At 40.3% G+C, this 10,871-nt stretch overlaps 2 protein-coding genes across 3 annotated transcripts; one reads left to right on the top strand and one right to left on the bottom strand.

The window, feature by feature from the left end:
• Positions 1 to 3,291: 3,291 nt before the first annotated feature.
• Positions 3,292 to 7,419, bottom strand: LOC134674370 (cellular tumor antigen p53-like). The gene is made up of 6 exons (XM_063532432.1): positions 7,278 to 7,419; positions 6,817 to 6,887; positions 6,245 to 6,398; positions 5,542 to 5,640; positions 5,027 to 5,213; positions 3,292 to 3,533 (listed from the first exon to the last, which is right to left on the bottom strand). Exons 1-6 carry the CDS (start codon positions 7,290 to 7,292, stop codon positions 3,292 to 3,294), a joined length of 768 nt encoding a protein of 255 aa, XP_063388502.1. The 5' UTR covers positions 7,293 to 7,419.
• Positions 7,420 to 7,753: 334 nt separating this feature from the next.
• LOC134674425 (uncharacterized) lies at positions 7,754 to 10,871 on the top strand. Of its 2 annotated transcripts, none has more exons than XM_063532489.1 (2): positions 7,754 to 7,814; positions 9,079 to 10,871. In XM_063532489.1, the coding sequence occupies exons 1-2, from the start codon at positions 7,792 to 7,794 to the stop codon at positions 10,013 to 10,015; spliced, it is 960 nt and encodes a 319-aa protein (XP_063388559.1). In that variant the 5' UTR covers positions 7,754 to 7,791; the 3' UTR covers positions 10,016 to 10,871. The 2 variants fall into 2 exon arrangements, with proteins under 2 accessions (XP_063388559.1, XP_063388560.1); XM_063532490.1 differs by lacking the exon at positions 7,754 to 7,814 and adding an exon at positions 8,122 to 8,236.

The following is a 10,871-nucleotide window of genomic DNA, read 5'->3' on the forward strand; positions in this document are numbered from 1 at the left end:
ATAATAGGGCACGCAATTATTGAAAAAAAAATAGCATCTAAAGGCACTCAGTAGTACTTGCTTCTTTCTTAAAATGATCTTTTTTTTGATGATCTCTTTTTAACGCCTGAGCACACCGGGTGCGCGTGCGCTAAAATGTTGAGGCCGCAAGCGGTGTGTCATCTCCTATAAGGATCCGTATATTACAACGCGCACGTCTACGCCTACGCATCCGGTCTGCTCAGGCCTTAAAAAAGAAAAACAACGGTAAAATCTACATTATTCCGATTGCTTTTTCTGATTTAGTTACAATTGCTTTAGTTGCCTTCTAGCTATTAATTAAATCAAACTAATAGACTACTCAGCCTGTGAGCCTCCCCGGAGCTCCTGAATTTGGTCCCGGAGCGCCCGGATGGAGCTCTGGTATCTGTCGGTTTCATGTTCCGGAGTCTTGGCCGCTACTGCCTCCATCATGTTCAGCATGACTTCGAGGCCGGTGACCACGGTGCGGCGGCCGACGATTGGCAGCTGTGAGATATAGATGATACTAGGTATTAATAGAAACAATTGTGGCGTTCCGTGGAACCCGTGCCGTGGAAAAAGTTTTTTCATCTCATAAGGTACTTTACCTTACCTTACCGCCATAGCGGCTGGCGCTTACGTCGCATAGCGCCGCAATATTGGAGCGGCGTTAATAATAGCGTAAGCGTCAACCGCCATAAGGTACCTTTACCCGTGGGACGTCACAATTTTTTAAAGTGAAACTTTTATTCTATCATTCCAAATTTTTTGGACTCCGCATCAGCATGTCGCATTACATAATTAATTACAGCATTAGTAAAATTCTATTTTATTTCTAGTACTTATACTCTGTATTTTTAGGTACTTATTGAAATAAAAGTAAACAAAATGTACCCTCAAATGGCTCCTTAAGCCAGTTGAGGGTAGATGAAAACATTGCATGATCAAATAATTTAGGTTAAAGTCAGGTCATTCAGTGACTGATCTTGGCGGTTTTGTATTTGGTCAGCCAATAAATGTCGTAATGTTCTGGTTTCCTAGGATAGCGGTGCCGTCATATAGCGGCCGTTTCCATACAAATACTATGACATTCATATTTAGCCGTTTTATTTAGTATGGAGACGGCTGCCGTATGACGGCACCGTTATCCTAGGAAAATCGATCTTAATTATCCGAAAGTGTACAAATTATTTGTTTATTTTTATTTAAATACGTTCATAAGTGCTCGTCACTAGGCCTACATGAATAAAGTATTTCTGACTTTGACTTCGATTAAAGATACAGAGTACAGAGTATCTATAGTTTGTGTCTCGTATGAACTCTAGTTTATAGTCTCTACAATAACTATTATCGGTTACTCGTAAGCGCGTAGACATCTCGAAAATCCGAGTGAAACGTGATCGTGAAGTCTCGTCTCGATATCGCGCGGCAAGTTATCGAACATCGGGTCGCGCGCCACGGGTGCCGCGCGCCGCGCGTGGAACCAGTCATTGTCGGCTATCGGGCGCGCGGCAGAGGAGTGTTCGCGCGCAGTTAAACGGTGTCAAAGATGGCTCGCGGGCCAAAATACAGGTTCGCCGCGGTCGAACGATGCTCGCGCGGCCGCCGCGCGATATCGAGACCGCTATAATACTTGAACGTTAGACTCACCGGGGGCAGCACGAGTACATCGTCGTCGGGCTCTATCTTGACCTTTTTCCCCGCGGGCGGTGCCTGCGGCGTCTGCGGCGGCAGGCGGCGCTTGTTGGTGCTGGGTTGTGGTGGCGCGGCGCTCTCGTCCTTGTGCTTGTCGCGGCGCGGGCAGGCGCACACGCGCGCGCCCACCGCCTGCCGCCCGTACACCTGGCCCCTGCACCGAGACAACAAAGTTAACAAGAGTTCATATCATAAAACCGTCCCGAGTACTTCTAAAAGGTAGACGCCCATAGAGCCGCATCGCACGCGTCGGACGCGTCGCACGCGAGTGATCGGTGGACACATATGTGTGATTTTTTATACAAAAAATACTAAAAAACGTTGCGTACGATACGTCCGATGCGTGCGATGCGGCCGCGCGGACGTCTACATTGAGACAGACAATTTTGAAAACTTTATACTATTAGGTACTTTCATTTTTTATCTGCAACGAACCGATGAATAATTGAAATCCGACTGATACCATGTAGCTCTATGTGCTTCCACTTGTTACGATTTATACTACAAAATTGGACTGTCCTTTGTGTTGTAAAAGACCTATTAATACTTAAAGTATAAAAGTTGCTGTAAGTCATCATCATTCGCTTGCCTTTATCCCATTCATACGCATCATCTCTTTTTCATTCGTACCTCTCTCTCGCCCGTCATCTCATCATACACTCGGGTTCATATCAATCATCTCTCGCACAGTCCATCCATCTTTTCCTCAGTTTTTCTCCCGTTATTTCCCTCCACATTCATTCATACCTTTCTCGTCACATGACTTTCATCCCTCCGCTTTACATGCCCGTATTACGCTAAACGATTCACTCTTACTTGTTCTACTATGAGTGCAACTTTCAGGCTTATATACTCATTCTTGTCATGCCACACAAGAGTTGTTGTAAATATGAAGTATAATAAATAATAATAAGCCCGCAGGGCAGCTTGTGGCGAACTGTTGGGGAGTAACGACCCCACGGAACCGAATGCTCCCGAGAGTCGGTCAAGGTCTCCGTCTCCGGCGTATCTTCGTCGGTCTGAGTCGACCCCAAGGGGTCCCGCAGGATTCTCAGCTCTGGCTTGCCTTTGTTGGCCATCCAAAGAGAAGTCGCTAGAGCTATATAGCTCCAGGGGTGGAAAGTGTTATAACGCATAACGCCACGAGTAACTTCGGAGAAAGCGCAGCACCACCTCTCGACACCCCTGAGCCGCTCACGCCGGTGTTGCGCCTGGCCGTCTTTACGATGGCGCATCAGGTGCCCATCTAACGAGTGGCGAGTCATCGCCTGCCTCGATAACTTGTGCAAGCAATGTAATGGCAGGTGTCCGGACTTCTTTGCAATAGCCCAGTCTTTTTTCCACCCAAACTTAAACCATAGACCAGTACTCTGTCCATATTCTTCACAATAGCTTCCAATGACTGCTGAAACCGGTTCGCGGGTATCTATTGATGTATGTACCCGTGAATGGGTTCCAGGAGGCGTTCTACATGACATCAAAACTCCCCAAACAGACTCTACGTGTTGGATCCATATCCCCACGCACGCCTTATAAATGACCGGGCTCGAAAGACCCGAGAGTTTTAAAACGGAGATACAAATAATAATAACAAACTCACGTATGATCCTCAAGTGTGAAAATGATGTCAATAGACCGTCTATTGATCCCACTGGAGCATGAATTCTTGCAGACGAACTGGTAGGCGTGCGAGTAGGCCTCCTGCGGGCGGCCGTCGAAGCGCAGCAGCACGGAGTACCACGAGTCGGGCAGGCCGGGTGCGCCGCAGTAGTACACGCCCTGCGTGCCCGCCGCGGCCGACGAGTGGAGCACGTTCTGCACTATGGTCGGGTCTACGCCTGATAAAAATAAGTTAAGATTTTTTAATCTACCCTTATCTAAATACAAATGTATAAAAAACAGTCACTTTATACAGGGTGGCTAAAAAATAACTGCATTACCGTTGTGTTATTTTGGAGGGAAAAGGGTGCCAAGAAATGAGACACGGCCGGTTATCGTATATCTAATATATTCCGACTGACAAGGCTGTTGCCGGGTGCAACCGGCAGGCGTGAAAATCGCATCTACCCGATATCAGGGGTGCGAAACTCCTGAGATCGGCCAAACTCGGCTCCGCTCGGCTCAGCATTGCTCCGAGCAATTATTAGGGTTGACACCACTCAACTTCCTTTTACGTGCACGACCACAGATAAGATAATCACTTGAATTTTGACAACCCTACATACCCGAAAGGGATAGAGCCATATATTAGAAAGGGATAGCAAGATTCGACCCTGAACTGCTGTCAAACTTCGGTTTTGTAGGAAGTTTCCTTTCTGTACGGTAGTACTATTATTTATTCTGTGCCGATATCTTAAACCTAACATGTTGCTAGGGAGGTTTCGGGATTATACTGAGCAACTTTTACTATGGGACCAACCCCGAAATCGCGAAAAACAAAATTGTATTGGATTGGCTGGGATTTTCTATGGGAGGGTAAATTTTCTTTTCGCGGTTGGTCCCATAGTAAAAGTTGCTCAGTATAATCCCGAAACCCCCCTAGCAACGGATATGCAGTTATATTTTAGCCATCCTGTATAAAAGACAGACAACACGCAGCCTAAACTTTAGAAAGAGATCTTGCATTTAAATAATATTCTTATTGAAATATTCTACAGCTCCATTAAGAAAGGGTTTTTGGAAATTCGATCACTAAGGGGAAAGAAAGGGATTCAAAGTTTTTATCAAATTGTTGATATACAAAGTTAAAAACGACTGGCCAGTATTATCATCAGTATCACTCATCATTACAGACTATACAAGCCAGATAGGGAGACGATGTCCCAGTATCACTACACCTTATAAAACAAAGTCCCCCGCCGCGTCTATCTGTTTGTGTGTATGTTTGTTCGCGACAACTCAAAAACTACGGAATGGATTTCCATGCGATTTTCACATATCAATAGTGATTCTTGAAGGTTTAGGTGTATAATTTGTTAAGATTTCGTGTAACCCGTGCGAAGCCGGGGCAGGTCGCTTTTTGTGTATATTTTTATTGCTAATGTAAATTATTGGCAATAAAAATGACAGACTGATAGGTTTATCTTAGTTTTTTATGAGGGTTCCGTACCCAAAGGGTAAAACGGGACCCTATTACTAAGACTCCACGTCCTTCTGTCTGTCACCAGGCTGTATCTCATCAACCGTGATAGCTAGACAGTTGAAATTTTCACTCTTCTTCTTTTCAATTTTTTTTTCTGTTGCCGCTATAACAACAGATATTAAAAAGTACGGAACCGTCGGTGGGCGATTCCGACTCGCACTTGTCCGGTTTTTGTAATAAGTGACATACCAGCGTTGGCGCTCTCATGTGTGTGCTGCAGGCATCTCTCCACTCTTTTCTCGGACTGCGCGTCATCAGAGAACACGGTGGTGGCTCGCACGAACATGGGGCTGCCCGCTCGCTCGAAGTCCCAGCGGAACTGGACTGGGAAGTTGGTCTTGATGTCCACATAGATGCGGTTCAGTTGGTGCGAGTACTGAAATACAAAAACAATTTAAGTTTCAGATAATTACTAAAATGAATGAGGTACGCTTATAATGCCAGGGCCACACTAACGAAGAAAGTCACACAATATATAATCACATAAGTCATTTTCAAGCTTATTCTAATTTATACACGATAAAGTCCCCTTTTCATTGAATCATAATCTTAGCCTTCTTTCTTCTTTTGGTCTTCTTGGGTTTGGGTTGGGTTGGGTTCCTAATTTTGGGTAAGTACATAAGTATAAGTGTAGGTACTTATGTACAGATGATTCTACGCCCCCAACTAGTGTTGTGACTTCCTGGGACACCAGAATAACTTACCAAGTACTTCTTGCGGTTGGTGTCAGCAGCATTTATCTCGACGGCGAAGTTCAGGCCTCCGGGGAACGGAGTGCGCGCCGGCGGGCCTCGCGGCGACACCTGGGCACAAGGACTACATATAAACAAGTAACGCAGTATTAGTGAACTCTGTAGGTGGTTGAGGGACCCACACAGTTGACGTCAAATATATGTTTACACTTTTGCACCTTACTCCTTTGTAATAAGGCGAAAGGTTTAAACATACCTATATCTTTAACGTCAACTCTATTTTTATTTATTTTTTTAAATTATGAATGGGCTTACTCATGGCCACAGACTAGCCCAGGCGTAGACATGGCCTACGAATATAGGGCAATGTTATGAGGCCACCTTAGAATCAATGAGTATTAGTTGCCTGTGGAAAGAAAATTAGTCAGCCATATAAGCTTGTACCAAAAATGTTTTATTTTGCCAAAAACTTATTCATTTTGCAATTAGCTGATAGATAAATACCCTTGGTCTTTCTTAGTCTTAGCTTAAGTTAATGTTTATATCCCTATTATTATTATAGCCCTTATTTTAGAACAGATTAATACTAAGCTTGAAGGTTGTACTTCGCTGAAATAATATTTATATATAAAAAAAAGAGTCACTCAAAAGTTTACATAATGGCCACGACCACTCTGTCGTGAGTGTAATGAAGAAGAAAAAAAAGAAACTATACCGGCATCATATCCTCAATGTTTGGCACGCTAGGCATGGCATAGGCGATGTCCAAAGTCTCTTCGGAGACATCTGGTGGAGACAGCACCACGAGGTTGCCCTGGCTGTTGAAGGTGCCCAGCGACCCTAGGTCTTCTAGATTCATGCTGTCCACGCTGAAGGGCGAAGAATACTTTGGTTAGTTAGTGTCACTTGGGAACTTGGGTACCTTTACTTCTGAAGAAAAATTAGCAGTGGTTCTTAAACATTAACTGAATACTGGTATATTCTTCATACAAAATAACAGGCATTAAATTTTGATATAATTTTTATTTTATTGATTAAGGGAAACAGCACACATAATTCTTATAGCCTGAGAAAGATATTTGAGCACATTAGCCAAAACAGTTTCCACTGAAAGTTAATACATACAATTTTGCTCTGAGACTACAACATGCAAATAGGTATGAAATGTAAAGTAAATGTATAGGTGTAAAAAAATTAAGCTTCAAACGGGTGCATGTCCCCATGTCCCGGTGTACAGGGATGCATTGCAACCCTACTTTAGATCGAATTATTTTAAAATGAGTGTACCTGTACATCTGGTTTATATCATACTCGAATTCAGCCAAATTCCCGCTTTCTTGTTTCAGCATGGTTTCTGCCTAAAACTGAGAGAAAATTGCTGCTGTAGGTATTGTATTGACTGGGACAACTAAAGACGTTTCCTTTTAAACACACTAATTGAAACAGAGCACAACAATTTTAAGATATAGAGATAAACACTGGTATGGATATTACATGGCAGTATATTAAAAAAAAACTTATTCCCAATACATGACGAAATCATGACATTTTAACACATTCCTGGACAACAGTACTGGCGCTATTAATGCTAAAATTAGGGTAACATATAGTTAAAACAAATGTGAATACGATATTTACGTAACAACAACAAAATTTTATCAAAAACAAACAGTAAACTTTTTCATGAAGTTCAAGAGTAGCGATGTCAAAGCAACGTGTTCTATCATAACTTTGTAAAATCCACTTACCAAGTTTAAGTGCATTCAATGAATTAACTGAATTGTACAGCCAATTTTTACGTGTTTTTATTTGAATTAGCATCAAACTGCAGGGCAACTAAATTTCAAACACAGCGACAAACGAGAAACGAGCACCAAAACCAAGCCACAGCAATACCGCAAAAAAAACGAACGATGCGAATGAGAAGAGTGGTGGAGTGAGGGGAGGGCTGCGAAAGCTGAACAAAGAACGAATGGTTTTGTGGAATGTTGTTTGTTAAACTGTTGTTACACGATTCATTTTGGAGAGATTTTTTATTTAATCTTTCACTTTATGAAAATATTTTGTTTATTCTGGTTTTTAAGTGCATGTTAATATTGCAAACTTAAATATTTTGGAAATACAGATCAGATCCGGCATCCGTCGTGAATCCCACAAACTTCACTTTTTAGCTTAATCTGTGGCGTTTCCGCACTTGTAAAAAAAATTACAATTGTAATCTGTCATTGTCATGCCATGCTATGCTAATCTTTCTCCGTACTTATGGAATCCGTACCGGTGCAACGGTATGTACGTTGATGTCGTTGATTATGAATAATATCTCGGAGTAATTAACAATGGAGCCGCCATTAACAGGCGTTCCCCTCTGTCGAAAATAGGCGGCCAATGGTCAACCACATGTCAACCATATGTATGGACTGACGTTTATCTGACATGACGTACCTATACATTTGATGTGCCCCTCCCCCGCAAAAAACGGCAGACTATTTTGTACCGAAAATTTTAGACATGGCGTCTCCGTTGGTTATATCCTCTAAGAATAATATTGTGATTTGAATTTTGATTATATTCTCTTTGTGTGATTCCATAACTGTCAGATTGACTGTTCTGTTCACTAAGGTTTTTGAACCGTAGAAATTACATTAAGTGAATCCAATTTTAAGAAATACTTACCAATTACATATTTGGAGTACACTATGTCTCAAATGTAAGGGTAAATATATAATTTAAGTTTATCAAAGCCAAAAACAAACTTAATTAATAACAAAATTTTATTATAATAAAATGTAACCTTAATTTTAAAAGTACCTACTAAATTAAAACTAACACGTAAAAACGATAAAAACATGGGTGATCTAGCCCAATATGTTTAAATGTAAGTAGATTGTATGTTTATAGTTTGGCAGGAGTCGTTTGTCATTGGAGCAAAGGCAGAGGTAATCATTGTCCGCAGCAAGCTTATAGTTCTCTATACAAATGTAGTTATGCTCTCATTTTAAAACGACTAGCTAGATTGCTCTGAAACTTTGTATTTACAATAGGATAATTAGTTTATATAGCTTCAGATACCACAAGTTCTTAGTTAAAAATATACTGTGTATTTAAGTTTTTCATACAACACTTGTTTTGGCTCTTTTTTTGTTTTTTAAGCTGGCATATATATACCTCATGTTATTGTATGTGCAGTTTCATTACAATCCAACATAGTTTTAAGATGAGAACAAAATTCAGTTTGTATGCTGCAGCTTCTGTATTTTTTCATGCTGTAGTGCTAAAACCCTAAAAAGAGGGATTCTACTGTTACTGTCATAACATGTTTGCCAGACTGTAATCTGTATTTAGACTGCCTAGTTTTATAATAAATCCATATCCGTTTTATTACACGCTAACTTTACACATTCTGTTTGGTTTGTTAGACATTTATTTATTTTATTTATTTAGAAATTTAATTAAGGCAACACAGCCCATATTACAAATACCTTACAGACTAACATACATAATGTATTTTATAATACTTTACTTTATACATACCTAATAATTTTTTTACAGATCTTTGCGACATTTACACCGCGGTCCTACCACTACACTAATATTTACAATTGTACGGTTGGAAGGAGACCCTGTTTCAATAACACATGATAAAATTATTACCGTTGATAACTTGATACAGGCTTCTCTAAAATTTGAGTACGTAAAATGCTCGTTTGTACCATATGTAAGAATGAAAAAAATGGAAGGTGTATACAATTCTCCAGTTCCAGTTTCTATACAATGTAACGATTTTAATGAACTGTTTTATTGTTCTGACCACTGGATTGAAGTACAGTTGAACCCGCTGCTACATACATCAACAGGAAGAACGAATTTCAAATGCAACAACACAAGTTATTCAGACAGGACACATGATGTTACTGCAACTTGTTTCACTATTGAAATAAATGTTACTGCGCAAGTCATAATGCCAACAGGTTTTTTGCCAAGAAAAGAACTCTATGAAGACACAGAGTCCACGGATTTTCAGCTTTATACAAAAGATGGCTCAGTGGCTGTACACAAGGCTGTACTGTTCCTTCACAGCGACATGTTCAAAATGATGTTGACGAATAACTGGAAGGAATCAAATGAAGGTCAGATTAGTATGGACGGTATCACTGTCCAGACGCTTAGACACCTGAAGGACTACATGTACTTGGGTATTCTACCAGAAGAAGGCTTAGAGCCGCTGTTGCAGGTTGCGGCACACTACTTCATGGACAAGTTGAGGGCCGATTGCTCGGCTAAGCTAGTAGAATCGGTGAATTCGGAGAACATTGATAGGCTTATTGCTCTGGGTTGCGAGTTTAATATACCAGAATTGGTGAGAGGTCTAATATTTAGAATTCCTGATAACATTGTAAATGATATGAATTACTTGCAAATTGATAAGTCAAATGACAAAATTGATAAGTCAAATGACAAAATTGTAGAGGAAAAGCTGGAAAACTGATAAGTATTTTAAATGAGCTTTGTACCCATATTTCTTTTATAAAACAATGATTGAAGGCTAAAGATAATTTAGCTGTAAGCTGTAATAATGTTACTTATGATATTATCTTATACATCTCACACTTACGTACATAATATGTACCATATCACCATATGTAAGCATGAGTAGGTACTCAGAAAATGTGATTTTCTGAGTACCTACTCAGAAAATGTGATTTTGTAAATGGTTTGACTTTGAGTATTACCAGGCGTAGCTCACTCCGTGATTTCGCCGCTTTGCTACAGGTAGCTAAAATAGGGTTGCCATAAGTGTGGGGGCTCAGACCGGGACATTTAAAGAAAACCGGCCAAGTGCGAGTCGGACTCTCCTTCCAAGGGTTCCGTAAATCCGTACATTACACAATTTTCAACAATGTATATTTTGATGTGAAACGTGAGTGAAATGTTCAAAAAAGACCCGTAAGGGACGATCAAAAAATAAGTAATAAGTCCGACGCACGCTTGACTGCATATTTCTAATAGGTTTTTCTGTCATCTATAGGCAAGGAACTATTTAGTATATATTTTTTAAAATTTTAGTAGTTTCGGAGATAAAGAAGGGAAATGGTCATTTTGTGCATATTTACTTAAATTACTTCTAAACTATTAATCTTAAAATTATTAATAAAATATATGTGAGATTCCCAAAGCTCTATCACTTGATATATAACACGATATAGTTTGCAAAACTTTGTTTTTTAACTGTCTCATTTACCCCCCAATCAGTGCCCCCTATGTTTAAAATTCATTTTATTTACGTTACATGTCCGTCTTCGGGTTATAGATTTACATAATACATACATGTGTACCAAATTTCA

The sequence above is a fragment of the Cydia fagiglandana genome, chromosome 20 (genome assembly GCF_963556715.1).
Source record: "Cydia fagiglandana chromosome 20, ilCydFagi1.1, whole genome shotgun sequence".
Taxonomy (NCBI): domain Eukaryota; kingdom Metazoa; phylum Arthropoda; class Insecta; order Lepidoptera; family Tortricidae; genus Cydia; species Cydia fagiglandana.

Excerpts from the sequence above, each read along its gene's own strand:
- LOC134674370 (XM_063532432.1), bottom strand. Across the intron at positions 6,399-6,816 it reads GATATAAACCAGATGTACAG|CGTGGACAGCATGAATCTAG; the intron begins GTACACTCATTT and ends TTCGCCCTTCAG. Across the intron at positions 5,214-5,541 it reads CCAACCGCAAGAAGTACTTG|TACTCGCACCAACTGAACCG; the intron begins GTAAGTTATTCT and ends TTTGTATTTCAG.
- LOC134674425 (XM_063532489.1), top strand. The coding sequence starts at position 7,792 with ATGGAATCCGTACCGGTGCAACG. Across the intron at positions 7,815-9,078 it reads GAATCCGTACCGGTGCAACG|ATCTTTGCGACATTTACACC; the intron begins GTATGTACGTTG and ends ATTTTTTTACAG.